The following is a 16,653-nucleotide window of genomic DNA, read 5'->3' on the forward strand; positions in this document are numbered from 1 at the left end:
GCTTTTCTGTTTTGAACTTGCTTAACTATCGAATGGGTCTGAATCTTTTGTTCATTTGTGCATTTGTATGAAAAGGACAATGAATGCAGCTGGTGTTGATTTATTGTGCAAACTGAAATATCGGGGGGAGAGTAGAAACTCAAAATTCAAGCTTTGGAACAAAATAACTGGAGGGGAAACCCTCTTAAACCTGTTTTTCTTTCATCATTAGACTATCAATTGCTAGTATTGTTGGATGATTTGACTGGTGTTTTTAACTCTTTATACTTTGTTTTTGGTCTTTATATCTTTAGGTAAAAAATTATTTGAGCTAAACTTTAAAAAGTTTTTTTTTTTTGCAGCGAGAGCGAACTCATTTGTAGGAACTGCACAGTACGTTTCCCCAGAACTGCTGACAGAGAAATCTGCCTGCAAGAGGTACTGTGTCCGACTAGCACCACACCTCTTCTTTCTTTCCTTCTTTTCCTACTGGTAAAGTGAAAACCACCAGCAGAACAACAGAATCAAAGGGCCTAAAAATGGAAATTCAAGTTCTGAGGAACACAAATGAAATGTATGATCTGTGAAGTCTATGGTCCTCTCTTAATTTACTGCTTATTTTTTTAAATTCTTATTTTGCTAAACTGGACTTAATAAACCTTGAATCAGAAGTAGATGCTGCTTTGGATAATTATCCTAATCAGTGTAACAGACAGATGTGGTCTAAACACAAGGATGGTGTTTAGCGCAGTGTGCCTAGTGAATTCATTCAATTCTTCTTGTTTCATTTAGCTCTGACCTTTGGGCCTTAGGTTGTATAATCTACCAGCTGGTGGCTGGACTACCACCATTTAGAGCTGGGTAAGTAAAAACATGTATTTATTTATCTGTACGAAGTAAAATAAACAATTTATCAATACAGAGAAACAATGAAATTGTTGAGTTAGAAGATAATGTTCCTTTTTAATTATTATTATTATATGTATTGCACCAACACAGTGTTTTCTAATGTGTGCTGGCTGTTATTTAGGGAAATAAAAAACAGAAGAATATGTCAAAAACACTTCAGAAAATAACAGGAAGCCATGACTGTGGTGTTTCTGACTTGTTTGTGTAGAGAGTGTCTGGTGAACTGAAGAAACCCAGTCACATGGCTGGGCTGCCTCATGGTTAAACTGTAACTGACAAATCAACAGGCACTGAAGCACAAACAGAGCCCTTGGAGTGTGAACCCAGTGTGCTCGTTGTGCGGAAGATGTATTGTAAGACGTCTGGCGTAACCTACTGATTCTGTACTAAGCCTCAGCCTGTGTTTTTGTGGCTACGAGAGTATTTTCCCAGTGCTGGAGGGTAGAATAAGGCCTGCATGTGTTTGACTCCCTCTCCTGTTTTTCACCTTGTTTCTGTTCTTAGACCAAGCTAATGTAAGAAATTCCTTTTTTTGTTTGTTTTGACAAAACATACCATATTTTGCTGTATAATATAATGCACAGGGATCTAATTTCAATGTTGCTTAATGAAATATTTCAGGTGGGTAACTGCGTCAGCATGCGTAGTCTGCAAAGGAAAAGGTAATAGGTTTATTCCATGATGAAAAGCGAAGAAAACACAACGTTTTGGCTGTCACACCGAAGAAAGCTTCACAGCCGGAATGTTGTTTTCTCTCTTCTCTTTTCAGCACAGAATAAACCTATTACTTGTTCCTTAATGAAATATTTACAGGTCAGAGAATGTCTTAACAGTACAGAGTCTGGAGAACAACAACTTTCTTGTTTTTACTTAGGTGGTGGCTGATATTCACTCTTTCTAAACTGAAGGTGTTCTTTTTCTCAAACAAAATTGTAATTGTTCCCCAATCAAGAATAGAGGGTTATTAAGAATCTTTAATGAGCCTTACTGCAGTGACCCTCACTCTGTGCCAGGAGGGGTAAGGACCGAGCTGTTGGGAGTTGTCTGCTGTTTCTCACAGTGGGACGCCTCTCTCATTGAAAAAGCTACTAGCTGTGCAAGTCACAGGTTTCACTGTTGTGGCCCACTCTGCTCTGGTGGCATTCGGCCAGTTAGTGAAGTAAGGGATTCCCAGGCACAGCAGGCGAATAGCATATTCCAGGCCCCAACCCGTGCTGTCTTGATATAGGGCTTCACTTACACTCCTCATAAAGCAGTATTTTAGCATCATCCCATTCTTTTATAAAGGTACCTTACCTCCATGAGGTGAACTCCATTGTAGTGGACATGCCTATTTTAAAGAAACAAGTAAAGGTTTATTCTATGCTAAGAGAAGAAAAGAAACAACATTTTGGCTGTGGAGCCTTCTTTGGGTGTCAAATTGAACGATTTATGCCAATTTAATGTGCATTTTATGCACATTGTCAACTGAGCTTTGGACCAGATTATTTTTATTGCTGTTACATTTGCTCCTCAGGTCACATCTGTCGATGCAACGTGTCCTATTAGTTGCTGTCTGGGTCTTGGAGCTCTGCTGCACTGCAATGCAATACATAGTTTTTTTTTTAATGCACCATGTCCAGACATCTCACGTGTCCTCATCCCCTAAATTACATCCACTGACGTTTTAGAGGGCAGTCATCATATGAGCGGCACTGGAAGCGCTTTGCCAATGAAGACTTTCTTTTTGTCGTTTTCAGGAACGAGTACTTAATATTCCAGAAGATAATAAAATTGGAATATGAATTCCCAGAAAAATTCTTTCCTAAAGCAAAGGATCTCGTAGAACAGCTTTTAGTAAGTATTTTGTACATAAAACGTCTAACTGTCCTTAAGTGTCTATATGTGACTAAATGCACATGTGTTTTTCAAAGAGGAATTGTGATGTATCTGTTCATTTCCCCAAAGAAATTTGTAGCTGATGGCACTTTGAATGATTCCCAGTTCTGGCCATGTCAACCTCCCTGTGTTTCCACAGTCTCTGGATCCCTCCAAGAGGATAGGCTGTGAGGAGATGGGTGGGTATCCACCTCTGAAGGCTCATGCTTTCTTTGAGACCATCTCCTGGGACAACCTGCACCTGCAGACTCCTCCCAAGCTGACCCCTTACTTGCCCGCCATGTCAGAGGACGACGAAGACTGCTATGGAAATGTGAGAGCGTTTAATGTTTTTATCTCTAGTCAGGGCTCTGTGTAAAGAGTTGCTAGCCATGACAATAAGGGAGCAGGTTTTGGGAATATGTACCTTGGACTGCATGTGAAATAAAAAACCCATTCCCTATATTTCTCAGGAGGCCCTCTTATTCATAACGGGTTCAAATATTCTACTCTAATACCAAGCTTTCCATTAGTGCTCCTACTGAATGTCCAGTCCTAATATGCTTCTCTTTTAATCAAAAGTGTTTTTTTTATTATTTGTTGTCCTTAAATGGAGGCAGTGGTTAATTCAGAAGGATGAAGCCGCACTGGCTTGTTATTCACCTTTCACTTCCAATGTAATTTCATCTCTCTCATGTCCAGTATGATGACCTCCTCAGCCAGTTCGGCAGCATGCAGGTGGTCCAGTCAAGCCCCTCGCCCTCGCCCTTGGTCCCCGAGTCCTCCCTGCCGCAGAGATCCAGCAGCAACATTGAGCAGTACATCCACGATCTGGACAACAACTCCTTCGAGCTGGATCTGCAGTTCTCCGATGAGGAGAAGCAGCTCCTCCTGCAGAAGCAGACCACTGGAAATCCATGGTATGGACCGCTAAAACTGACAAGGCACAAGCTGTTCCTGTAGATGACTTCCTGCCTGTGGATAGATCATCCTTATCCAGGAGAGTTTGCCCTCATTGAGAATTATTTGGAAAGTGCTTGTTGCTTGCAGTCTGAGGCTAATCTTGCCATTTTACAAAAGACACGTAGTACAGGAGTACCTAAGAGTTTTTGCCCCATGTTTTGCATGAAAAGCTAATTTTAGCTCCTTTTCAAGTTGCATCACATTTATATTTTTAATGTTATACATCCTACTTGAAAAATAATTTGCAGTACAAGACATGTAGCAGCACTGCACCTGATTAAAGGTTTTCGCTTAAGAGTTGGCCAGTTTCACAGTCATCGTAGTTTTGTACATAATTTGATATGAGATATGTTCTAATGTGTTTACTGTTTGTTTTTCACAGGCACCAATTTGTAGAAAATAATTTAATACTTAAGATGGGTCCAGTGGACAAAAGGAAAGTAAGTAATAACACCTGCAAACTAATGTTTTTTCAAGCATTGTGTTGATAAATACATCTTGTCACTTGATTTATAAATGTACTTTTTTAAATTTGTGGCTTTTAATGAAAAATGTTAATGTATGAGTTTTTGTTAGAATTGGTGTAGAAGTTCTAATACCTTGTTAAATGTAATTGTTTCTTTGGCATGCTAATGTCCTGGATAAAATGTATAGGAGAATAGTGCCCTCTGGTGGCAAGATGGAGCTGCTTCTGTGTGCTAGTCGTGGAAAACTGCAGAATTGGAGTTGTACTTCTGGAAGAAAAAGTAAAAACGTCAGTGCAGAAACACTGTTTTAGCATCACATATAAAGCTGTTATTTTCAGTGTATGATCTTGAAGATACTAATTATTTGTATTTCAGCTTTACACCGATCATTTAAAAAATTCATAAGTGAAACAGATGATAAAGGGAACTGCAGCACTATTTTTATATTTCAGGGTTAGAAAGAATCAGCATTGAGTGCATTTCAAACCACAATGAAAGTAAAATGTACACAGTAATTTGTAAAACCTGCCATTTACATTACAAAAGAGACAAAATTTCCAGTATGCATAGCACCGTGTTCTGTGCTTCAAAACACAGCCTTATTACATTGTAGACATTCAAGTGGGTAGCTGCGTCAGCTTGTGTAGTCTGCAAAGGAACAAGTAAAGGTTTATTCCATGCTGAAGAGTGAAGAAAAGAAATAAATTTTCGTCTGTGGAGCCTTTTTCAGGTGATGAAGAAGGATCCACAAACAAAATATTGTTTTTTCTTTTCAGCATGTGATAAACCTTTACTTGTTCCTTTCCAGCTTATTACATTGTATACAATCAGGCTAGTGAATACATCTTTTAATCGAATAGAAATATTGCTCTTGTCTTCAAGATGGTTTTGCTGATAAATGGAACTTACTTGTTCACTCTGCATGCAGATCACATTGGGAACTTTCTTCAGTGAAATATCTGCTACCTGTATTTATTTGCTCATACATCACATTACATTGGGCATTACAGTGACTAGTGAGCAGGAAGGGCCGCATCATATCACAGTTTGTGGGAACTCTCGTTCTCGCCCGTGGCAAGACCAGGGGTTTGTGACAACTCCTCATTTTTGTAGGGACTGTTTGCACGTCGGCGCCAGCTCCTCTTGACTGAAGGACCCCACTTGTACTACGTGGACCCCGTTAACAAAGTGCTGAAGGGAGAAATTCCCTGGTCCCCAGAACTGCGCCCAGAGGCCAAGAACTTCAAAACCTTCTTTGTTCACACAGTAAGTTGCTAGTGTTGACTGTCCAATGTCTGTCAGTATCAGTCTTCCATATTGCTGCCTTTGCAAACGGTATTCATCCGAATTTTAACTTTTGCTTCTAGATACCTAATGCTTCTAGATGCGTAAAACTAATTAAATCATTTTATGACTTTAAAATATACCAGTGGCAAACAAATGAGCACTGCCTCCGTCTTCAAGCTGTTGTTTTATTCAACAAAATGTGTTCTGTGTTTAAGAGAACCAAATTGTGTAGATTTGAAAAAGCAGAAACTTTGTAATTTGCAACACGGAAAATGTTTGGGTTACAATAAACAATTTTGGATTGAGATCAGATCTACAAGGCTAAATTGGCTGTGTGACATATTGGGATGAGTTAATGTCTGGAATCAGTGTAAACACCCTGAAGACATTCAGATCTTGGTATTTCTCTGGCTCTGCTCGTTCTGACTTCAGCAACTGTCTCTGTTCAGGCCTGGGCCACTCTTTTCCTGCTGTTAAGGTCCTCCTACTTTGTGATATTCAGTTGTCTTTATTTTGCTTCATTTTGTGCCAATTTAGTATAAGACTGAAATTCTGATGCAGTATTTTAGCTTTGTCTATTTTAATATTTTAATACTAAGTGTTATTTAATTTTGTTAAAATTAATAACAATCATCAGAAGACCTGCAAAACTAATTTGCACTGTAAACTGTTGGCAGAAACCAACTGAAAACTCTGACGGTGCAGGCCAAATTCTTTGAAGAAAAACTAATAATCGCCTATATTTTAAGTGGTGGTGGACAGTTATCTCATTCCCACCCAAACTGGAATTGCAAGATGTTTATTGACTGGATGCCGCTATAACCGTTGTATGGAGGGAAAGACCTGTAAACACCATCCCCCAGTACCTGTCTGAACCAGTTGTGACTTAACAAGCATGAGTGTCTAGTGGAAGAGCAAATTCCAATCTCTGCAAATTTGCAGGCTCCCCACAGGCCTCAAGTCTCTGTTGTGTTGCAAGCCAGGAACATACTGGCCGACTAAAGCCTGACATACCCCTTGCAGCATTATGGCTGTTTGTACACCACTTCCTAAGGAATCAAGGTCTTGTTTTAGCTGATGTGTGGGGAGCATTCTGGCGCACTATGGCTGCCATTGCATCATCCAGGTGGGGCTGTACAATGGCGGTGGTGGAGGGGAGTCCCCATTACCTGTAAAGCGTTTTGAATGAAGTGTTCAGAAAAGCACTATATCAGCGCAAGCAATTAATAATAATAGTATTATTATTATTATTATTATTATTATTATTATTATTATTATTATTATTGTTTTGCCCTTGGCATTTCCTGGCTTAAACCAGTGAGGTAAGGACAGTAAGGCTCATCCTGCCCTTCCAGGGAACACTGTTACTGATGGAACCCCTCAAGACCCCCCAGGATTGTAGTCAGCGTTGCCAGTTTTTTTAAGTAAACCTCAGTTTTGATCTAGAGCATGTGTATTGTTTTGGGGAGCTGTGATAGTGTGCAAGAATCAAAGGGAGAAGCAGAGATTAATTCCACACTGAACAGAAGAAAAGCAAGGGTATATTGTAGCAGTAAGGCCTTTTCAGGTCTGTGGGGGACTGTTAGCATGAAAAAGGATTCATATACATTATTACAGCTCATTAATTTATTTGAGTCCTCTCCTTTTCATGAGTTAAACTTGTTATCCTAATTGTCCTAAGCGTATGAAAATGGCTGTGGCCAGCTAATTGCACATTGAGTGCACTGAGCTTTCCCTGCCTAGTCAATTCCACTGAGGCAATATACTGTAATAAGGAAACAAGGCAGTGTACGTAAGGTAACCTAGGCTAGTGGGTCTTTGTTAATTGAAAGGTCAGAGAAAGAAAAGCGAGGGATGCCTGAAAGAGACTAATTGTTTTTTTTTTGTATTTTTGCAGCCCAACAGGACGTATTATCTTATGGACCCTAATGGGCATGCGGACAAGTGGTGCAAGAAGATTCAGGAGGTGTGGCGAAAGATTTACCATAAGCACCAAAATGCTGGCATGTAGGTCCAGCTGCAGGAAGGGTCCACTATAGCTCTCACTGTTGCCAGACCTCGCTTCCACATATGACATCTGCCATAGAGCAAAGAAAGCCTTCGCTAGTGAACCTTGATTGAGATAACATCTCCGTAGGAAGGCCAGCTTCTATTTTTTTGTCTCTTTAAAACAAATTAAAACAGAAAAAAATAGACATAAATGGAATTCAGGGTTGCTTTGCTTGTTCTTTGTGCTCTTGCTGAGGTTTCAGATGCATATCGTCATGTGCGAATGAAGATCTTGCTTTCGTGCACATCTCTTTCTCCTGCTACAAAAAAGTTTTAAACCACGTGTGTAAACTGCTTCACTAGGATTGATGTATAAATCCACACGCACACACAGCCAGACAGTGTACAGCAGCCCTGTGATCACACAATTGGGGGGGGGACGGGGGGACGGGGGAGACAGCTTTTTCCTGTGACTGTTTTTTTTTTCAATCTGAACTGTATTTTTTGTCAGGGAGCCTTCAAGAAACTCTTGCTAACGTTGTTTTATGTCTGCCTACGTTTTATTTGCTTACTACGTATCTGCCTTGTGCAGTCCAGTCAGTGACAGCCTAGCTTCATTCTTAAAATAGAACTGATTCCAGGTTTACAGTGGTACTTAATTATAGCATTGATGTCTGTACTCAAGTGTGAGTTCTGAGTAGACTGATGAATTTACTGTCAATAATATAACAGAGGAAGTAGCAAGTACAAAGAGCTTTTTAGTCATTACCTTAATACTTGCTTAACAACCCTGCATGGCCAGTTGTAAATTGCAGACACAATAGTTTTGGGTTTTTTTGTTTAAAAAAAAGCCTTTTGCTTCATCAACCTGTAAAGGTGTGCTGAGAGAGCCGCAGATTAATCACTGACACTAGTATAACTTAAGATCTGTACTGGAGTCATTCGACTGAGTTGACAACCGTAGTTATTAGAAATTGATTATTAGTTGTGTTATGCCATTTAGTGGTATTTGTTTTGATCGCAGGACAGCACATATTCTTTGATTAAAAAAAAACTTCAGAATGCTGTCCCTCAGTTGAAAAGTAACAGCAATATACAGGTAAAAGACAATGTACAACAGAAACTTTCAGATAAGAATCGCTGCACAACTCTTTCTGAGCATCAGCGCAACCGAACACCGTTGCTGAGAAAAGACGACCTGTTTAGATTTGCACAGTGCCAGGTTTACAGAACGGTAAGTTTCCGCAGTGTGTCCGTGAAGTCTGTCCGAGCCAAGATTGGACATGGCTCGCACTCAGTGTGCACACAGAGTCAGTGCCGTGTTCTTACAGTTACGTCAGTCTGCCACCAGTGACTGTGTGGATTGTGTAGAATCAGCCTCAGACTGTATAATGTAATCAGTGTGTTTGGATGTCAGCAGAAGCTATTCAATCCACATAGCAGTTGAAAATTGCTGTATCTATCTTTAAGGTTAGCAAGTACAGGAAGTGTCTATTTTTCTCCTGCTAGAACTTTTTTTTATCAGGTTGGCGAGAGTCGGTTACTTTGTGTATTTAATACTCTACCTGGTTCGTAGCCGACTAGAACTGTGATGTACAGAAGACGTATTAAAGAATTCTGAAGCAAGTAATGCAATGAAATTAGGATACACACTTTTTGTATTTTTATTCTTGTATAAGGTTATTTGCTGGCTATTGTTTAGCCTCTAGTTCATTCTGTGTTATTTAAATTCTAATATATGAATCATTTTGGATTGAAGTCATGTTCAGGGGCCATGTTGTGTATGTATTGAGATGTAAAGCCTTTGAATGTGAATAATTATTGTAAACTATGATATTTTACAACTTTTTTTTCTTACTTTATTATATAAATTTTCTATTTGGTCAGTGATTTAATCATATTTCTCATAATTTAATGAATCTGCTCTTCTCATTCTGATTATTTGTGCTCTAGGTGTAGTTGAATGATACATTTTCCACGTAATGCTTGGTAGTCCTATAATAAAAGCATGTAGGGTTTTAGGCATACCATGTTAATGTGTCTTGTTTTTTTTCTCTTGTACTCTTTTCTGTAAAGTGTCTTCTCACTGTTCATCTTTGGGAAAATCCGGAATTCTTTAATACTTAATTCTCAGAATGCAACTAATATAAGGAAATGTACAAAGTAGGAGCTCAAAAAAAGAGCAGATGGGGGAAAATCACATAGGTTTGTAAGATCCAGAGAGGCTCCTGGCCATATAAGGACAATTTAGATGAATTAATATAATAGAGTTCTGTCTGTCCTCTGTCAGCTTTTGTAAAATTGATTTTTTGGCTGCAGTTTTTTTATGCCTGAAGATTATGCAAATTATATGCAACTCACAACTGGCAACCCACTGAAGCTCAGCAGGTGTGAGCATAGTCAGTACCTGGATGGGAGACCTCCTGGGAAAAACTAAGGTTGCTGCTGTTAGAGGGGCCAGTAGAGGGAGCTCACCCTGTGGTCTATGTGGGTCCTAATGCCCCAGTATAGTGATAAGGACACTATACTGTAAACAGGTGCCATCTTTCGGATGAAATTTAAAACCGAGGTCCAGACTCTCTGTGGTCATTAAACATCCCAGGGCGTTTCTCTAAAAGAGTAGGGGTGTAACACCGGTGTCCTGGCCAAATTTCCCATTGGTCCTTCCCAATCATGGCCTCCTCATAAACCCAATCTATGAATTGGCTTCTTTACTCCGTTCTCCTCACCACTAATAGCTGGTGTGTGGTGAGCATTCTGGTGCACTATGGCTGCTGTTGCATCATCCAGGTGGGGCTGCACATTGGTGGTGGTGGTGGAGGGGAGTCTCCATTACCTGTAAAGTGCTTTGAGTGAAGTGTCCAGATAAGCGCTATATCAGTGTAAGCAATTATTATTATAAGATTAATAGTCACTTGGGAGTCACTGAGAAGGAGTGACTCTGTAGCACTGTAATGTCAGTCTCATCAAAGAACACAGACAGACTTTACTACATCACACTACCAAACTAGTTGTAGGTGTGTGCACTATTACCCCTTGGATGCATCTATGACAGTTTCAGAACCAGTCTTTGTCTGAAACCCCCAGTGTGGTGTTACATGCATTTGGTGTGCAAGTTTAAAATGCCTTTATCTGGATAGTGCAAGTATTTAGAGAAAGAGAAAGTATTACACTACACCACACCCTAAGCAGGGATACCATCCAACTTGTGCAGTTCTCTGTCCCATAAAGAATGAACTGGAGAATAACACATGAAAAATCCTATGAAAAACACTGGACATTTGTAGTAACTGTCGGTGTGCAGCCACTGTGTGCAATTTAAAATACTACCTTGAAGGGGTCGGTAGAAGCTGTGATACATTAAGTTTAAATTTTTGTATCGGTCAATAAGTGTTGGTTACAGAATAGTTTACAACAAATTGCTATGCAGAGCTTTGTATAACACATTTTTACAGTTCTAATAGGCCACTTGGAATGAAGACTGAAAATGTGCATACTTTATAAATAGACTTCCTAGGTCAAGTGCCATAAGTCACCTTGACACTGGTTCTCATGGAGTATCTCATTGAGAGTCGACCATAGACTATCAAACCTTCATATAAGATCGTGGTCCTCTGTGGTCTGTTAACATAGGTTCTCATCACCAGCCTGGACCTGGGCCTGTTAAAAGCAGATGTTGAGGAAAGTACAAGGCAGCTGGTGTCCTGGGATGACACTGCCTGTCCTGGCGCAATGTTAGAAATTCACTTGTGTATGGGGGAACTAGGTAGCTGATCCTTTTTTAGTTCTAAGACTTGGTTTACAGAATTGTTTGCGAAGTACTGCCCTCTGCTGGCAAATATCAACTGTGTCGCATATGAGTGGAGAACCCCAAGAGAAGAAAGAAAAAGAAAGCTTTCACACTTAAAAGCAGGGTTGTTTACCGAACGTTCAAAATGGCGGTCCACGTCAGAGGAGTGGAAAAGGATCACCCATGATCCTCCATGAAGTCAAAGTATCCAAGATGACACATTGTGACTTGATATGGCCAGTTGGGTTTCTGGCTTTACATGTGTGGTAAGTTTAGAAAAAAAGAGCATGGAGCAATACACTACGTGATTCATCAAATCCAGGGTGCATTCTGGGAAAGTGTCTCAGAGCAGAGGATGAATTCCATAGTGCATTATAGAGGCCAGTGCTGTGTCCCGATGGTGAAAGATAGCTGTTCTGAGACTACATAGAGGCTTAACTCGTCCATCAGGTTGGTCGGTACTGGGGCAACTAGAATAACGAAGATGACTGGGAAAGTCATTGAAGACCAATCACTGCATTATAAAGGAAAGGCTTGACGTTTTTATGGTTAGATTTTAATTTGCATGCCTAATTCGGCTTGCATTTGTCTTAATTCCAAATGCAAATTAAAATTGACTTTTGATGTAGTTGGCAAATCGTAAAATACCAGTAGCTGTGTAGCCATCTGTGTTTTCAGAAAGTGCACGACTGGGTTTAATTTTGATCTCGGGTATCTGTCTAGAATTTGCAATTTCCTTTTTATTCAGGTGCCCTGGTTACTTCCTACCTCCAAAAGATGTACACGTGATTAGCTTTTCTAACCTGCTTCTTTCTCTTAAGAACATAAGAATGGTTACAAATAAGAAGAGGCCATTCAGACCATCTTCCCCATTTGATAGTAGTTAATTAATCCCGGGACCTCATCTCCCCGTTCCTTGAAGGAAATCTAAATATCGGCTTTAACAACATGGCTGTGGCTGGGTAGCTGGTTCCATACTGCCACAACTCTTTGGTAAGAGCAGTGCATTCTGTTCTTGGTTTTAAATGCATTTCTACAGTGTTTTAAAGAAATGAAAGAAACTTGCTTATCAAGAGGAGAAGCTTCTTCACAGAGAGGGCAGAGAGTGTTTTGAGATGTACTAAAGCACACACACACTAAATAGGTGCAGTTATGACCAAGTGACATTATAAGCCCTTTGGATAAAAGGAGGAGTTCTCTAGTTTAAATGGGTGCAAACGTAAGTCACTTTTTATATTACAAAAATTGTCATTTTGAAATGAGTTGCTAAACCGATTCCAACACGTTTAAACAGAAATATGTAGACTTTTTATGCATCTAATGCAGTTCAGCCATTGATTTCATCGCTGAAATCCATTTCAGACTCTACAACTGTAGACATCTTAAAAACCCACTTAAAGACCATTCTACTGCAATTTTCAAAGCATGATTTAGACTTTCTCTTACTTTACCTAGGTCACAGTAACTTACATAAGCAGACACTTTCATCCGCGTCAACCTACAGACGCAACTAATGGTTAATTACAGCCTCACCAACTGCTGCTGCAGAGTAACTGATGATGTGAAAGCATGGGAAGAGCAGCAGAGAGTCCAGTACCACTCCAGTACCAAGACTGCAGTTCTGGAGAACATCCTGAGAAGACACACACAAAGTGTATCGCTGGAGTGTCCCAAATTCATGCAGTGTTACAACAGATTTTATAATCTGGGTCCAGCCATGGTCACCTTATTACAATGAACAGGTGTTTATGACTGACCAGTACCAGTCGTTTTGGAATCATAGAAAATACAGTATTTCCACTTATGGCACAGTGGCTATTCCTGCTAATGTTATACCTGCCTTTCAGTTACTCCTGTGGTGTCACATTCAGCAGGAGTCTGTTTAAACAATCGACATAAGCCAGGTCAGGATTAATGACCCCAGGTCAGACTCATATTTCTACAGATGGCCCAGCCAGGATGTGAACTGGAAGCTCCCTGATAAAAGGCATTTTCTTGAACCACTTAACTTCCTTCACATGATAGATATGTAGCTGATTTTCTTCAAGGCTGAGCTCCCCACACAACTGTTGGATAAAGCTGTATGAGTTAATGTTGGAGTTCAGTCCCATAGTGAATACATCCATCCATTTTCTAACCACTTTGTCCAGTACAGAGGCACAGGGGAGCTGGAGCCTATCCCAGCAAGCAACAGGCACAAGGCAGGGTACACCCTCGGTGTCCTGGGTGGGATGCCTGTCCATTGCAGGGCACAGCTACAGACACAAACATGCAGACACTCAGATAAGCGCCAGTTTTCCCAGCAGCCAATTAACCTGCCAGTCTGTATTTGGGTCTTTGTGGGAAGAAACACACACATGTACTCGGGTTTCTCTTCATCAAATCTTTGTGGGAAGAACCCAGGGCACCCATGTGAACACAGGAAGAACATACAGACTCTATACAATCAGCACCCCAGGAACTGAACCCAGGCCTGCAGGACTGTGAGCAATGCTAAACACTGCACCACCGTGCTCCAAGGGTGATAACAGAAAGTAACATAGTTTGAAATTTGAAAAAAATAACACTAGATCGCTACTCCTCCCTACCAGTTAAGGTGTAAATCCAATTTTGTTGCATACCTTTCTAAAAGGATTACCAAGCTATGTCTTAGCAAAGTCACAACAGCGATACAAAAGGAGACACGCAACTGTTGAAGCTCTAAAGCTTAAGCAAGCTTATCAAATGGCCTTATGCCGCCCAAAAGGACAGAGGCAGACTTCCACATTGAAGTTTACTTCTCAGAGTACTAAGGCTGACCTATGGGTTTAATTTGATCAAAACTGCCTGTAACAGGGAATTCTTTATCCAAAAGGAAGCTTAAGAGTTTTCAGGTTTTTTTTTTCCTTAATTAGGAACGAAAGCAATCACGAACAGTAAATTGGGACATGTGATTCCAAAATGCACACTCGATCTTAGCCACAAGGCAGAGAAGTGGGCAAATTGTAATGCTAATGTAACTTTGTCAGGTGACTAGTTAACTGACCATCACAAGCAGATGGGCCTTCAGGAACAACATGACTTCCAGAAGGGATGTGCCTGTTGGAATGGATTAATTTAGCTTTGTAAGAAATGTGGTAAGTGTTTTGGGACAGGAAATATACACTCCTGAGGTCAAAGGAGTTTTTTTTATGACCTACAAATAATTTTGGTTTTCCAAAATAGAACATACACGAAATTCTGTAAGAAGCAGGAGCTCACACACAACAAAGGAGGCCAATTTTGACACAACGTCTGAATATGCTGTCAGTTTCTGCCCATGCGAAATGGAACCTAGCCGGATCTCAGTCTTTCAGCAAATCTGTAAAGGAGTACACGCAAAATCGGTTTCCAAAATGACCTCGCAGAAAACGATTTTTAGCGTAGTTAGGCCTCTCAAAAAGTACCAGAAGCTGGATAGTGATTTGGCAGTTGTCGGTAAGAAAATTACGACCTGTGATAAATGTTACACATGTAAGCTTCTTCGTAGCACGTCCGTGTTGGTACAAGGTTCTGAAACGATCTTGTTTTCGCCCACCGCCCGAATTTAACAGCTCTTCTGGTTGATTCATTCCTGTTTTAGGTGAACATAAAGTTGTTGTTGTTTTTTTTTTAAAAAAAGGTCCCATGTATATTGCCTAACTGGATTATAAACCACGTGCACTGCTCATTTACAGATTTACTAGCACAATTGCGCTCCAATAGAAACTGGTTGTCACCGTTATATTGTGGATTTTTTTTTCTAACGGACCTTTTGAAGTGGCTTTAGGTTGCGCTAGATGTAGGATTAGCACACAAAGGTCCTTTCAGATGTTTTCTCTCTCTCTTTCAGATGTTTTCTCTCTCCGCCGGATTGGAAAGCCGAGACAAGCGGCGCTCTGTCTAATCTTCCCTGCTGTGGTTCTGCGGTGAGGCAGTAGTCTTGTCATCACTCAGGTGAGGTCGAAATGCACACAAGCTGCACTCTCTGAAACGCAGTTACCTGAAAGTCGGGTACTCTGGCCTTCAGAAAACACGCATTTTATGTTGAAAATGTTGAATGCGTTTTATTTTCATTTAAATGAGCAAAGAACCGTAGAAGCTTTATCAAAGTATAGTTGTAAATCATTATCACGGATGCTGTGCAGCTATACACAGGATAAACGAAAAACCTTGTCAACGTTTTTAAATGGAAGTATATGTTGTTTTTCTCTATTATGTATAATATCAATAACATAAAATACATACAAGAAAGAAAAGAAATAGTGTAAAAAAGAAAAAAATTAAACATAACAAACGACCAGGAAAAGACAAACGCGAGGCTGCCACTTCTGCACAGTAGTGAGATCGATGCTAAGCGGAGTCTCACCACCTCCCGGCGAAAGAGGGCACAACGGGTAGTCAGTGCAGAGAGCACAGCTCGCTGTGGCTTGGGCAGCATGAGAAGGAGGGGCGACGCTTTCGCTTGTAGGAGGGAGCTGTTTTAAACAGAGGACACTTCCTGCCTCCGAGCTCAGTTCCTGTAGCAGAGATCGGATAGGAGGGATGGCAGAGAATAGCTCCGATTTCAGCGGCTCCGGCTGCCGGAGGTGTTCCGTTCTTTCGCCGGGGGAGAGAGCGCAGATGCCTGGGATCGGGGACTCCAAGTGGGTCCGGCTGAACGTGGGGGGCACGTACTTCCTGACGACCCGGCAGACGTTGTGCCGAGACTCGAAATCGTTCTTGTACCGACTGTGCCAGGCCGACCCCGACCTCGACTCCGATAAGGTACCCGGGATTTGGAGCTGGGGGTCGGGGTGAAGGAGGGCAGCGCGGGTGGGTGGGAACCGTGGAAAGAAAGCAGCCAATGTGTCAGGAAGGACCTGGCAAAAAAAAAAGAAAAATCAATCGATTAGCGACAGCTTTCCTTTTTGCAGCGAGGGGATGGTTTAAACGTGTGCGTTAATTAAAGTAAAATATGCTACAAACAAAACATGCATATTTATTTCGACTGGAAACTTCAGTTTAAGACACAAACGTGAGCTGCAATATGGAAGACGATTTAAAGCGGCTTTGTTTGATGGGAGAGACCAGTCCCATTTCGAAGTATTTACTCGGCGAAACTTTTTTTTTCCCGAAAAATGTTTTATTTGTCCTGTAACAGAACGTAAAGTTGCAACTGAAGCTCATTCACGGTTGATTCTAGTTCCCCAGTCGCTTAAAACGAGGCTAGACCCTGCAGCCGTTTTTGTTAGTCCATTTCTCCAAGCGTGCTGTGGGAAGTGTCAGCTGTCAGTCCGCTCTGTGGCCGCCCGCATGTTGCGGTGTTTGTGTCTGAAGGCGCTGTTGAAGCTCCGTGACGCTGGGCTGGGAGAAAGAAAGGGTGTGTAAGCAGACACGGCAGCGCCTCGAGTTGGGAAGACCTGTGGTGTCTCG

The 16,653-nt window shown here is 41.0% G+C and overlaps 2 protein-coding genes across 4 annotated transcripts in view; both read left to right on the top strand.

Annotated features, from left to right (window-relative positions):
* Window positions 1-9,481, top strand: part of LOC148645104 (3-phosphoinositide-dependent protein kinase 1-like) — a 28,634-nt gene extending 19,153 nt beyond the window's left edge. For both annotated transcript variants that reach the window (XM_088612470.1, XM_088612471.1), the window contains exons 7-14: window positions 342-417; window positions 772-840; window positions 2,628-2,724; window positions 2,906-3,079; window positions 3,448-3,665; window positions 4,091-4,148; window positions 5,289-5,441; window positions 7,360-9,481. In XM_088612470.1, coding sequence (XP_088468596.1) covers window positions 342-417; window positions 772-840; window positions 2,628-2,724; window positions 2,906-3,079; window positions 3,448-3,665; window positions 4,091-4,148; window positions 5,289-5,441; window positions 7,360-7,473 — 959 coding nt within the window. In that variant the 3' untranslated portion in view covers window positions 7,474-9,481. The remainder of the gene's footprint in view (window positions 1-341; window positions 418-771; window positions 841-2,627; window positions 2,725-2,905; window positions 3,080-3,447; window positions 3,666-4,090; window positions 4,149-5,288; window positions 5,442-7,359) is intronic.
* Window positions 9,482-15,669: 6,188 nt separating this feature from the next.
* The window catches only part of LOC148645105 (BTB/POZ domain-containing protein KCTD5-like), a 48,634-nt gene continuing 47,650 nt past the window's right edge, over window positions 15,670-16,653 (top strand). Inside the window, exon 1 of one of the 2 annotated variants that reach the window (XM_088612181.1) lies at window positions 15,670-16,005. In XM_088612181.1, the coding sequence (XP_088468307.1) occupies window positions 15,784-16,005 (222 nt within the window). In that variant the 5' untranslated portion in view covers window positions 15,670-15,783. The remainder of the gene's footprint in view (window positions 16,006-16,653) is intronic. The other variant, XM_088612183.1, reaches the window with a different exon arrangement.

Source organism: Lepisosteus platostomus, chromosome 19 (genome assembly GCF_059453375.1).
Source record: "Lepisosteus platostomus isolate fLepPlt1 chromosome 19, fLepPlt1.hap1, whole genome shotgun sequence".
NCBI lineage: Eukaryota > Metazoa > Chordata > Actinopteri > Semionotiformes > Lepisosteidae > Lepisosteus > Lepisosteus platostomus.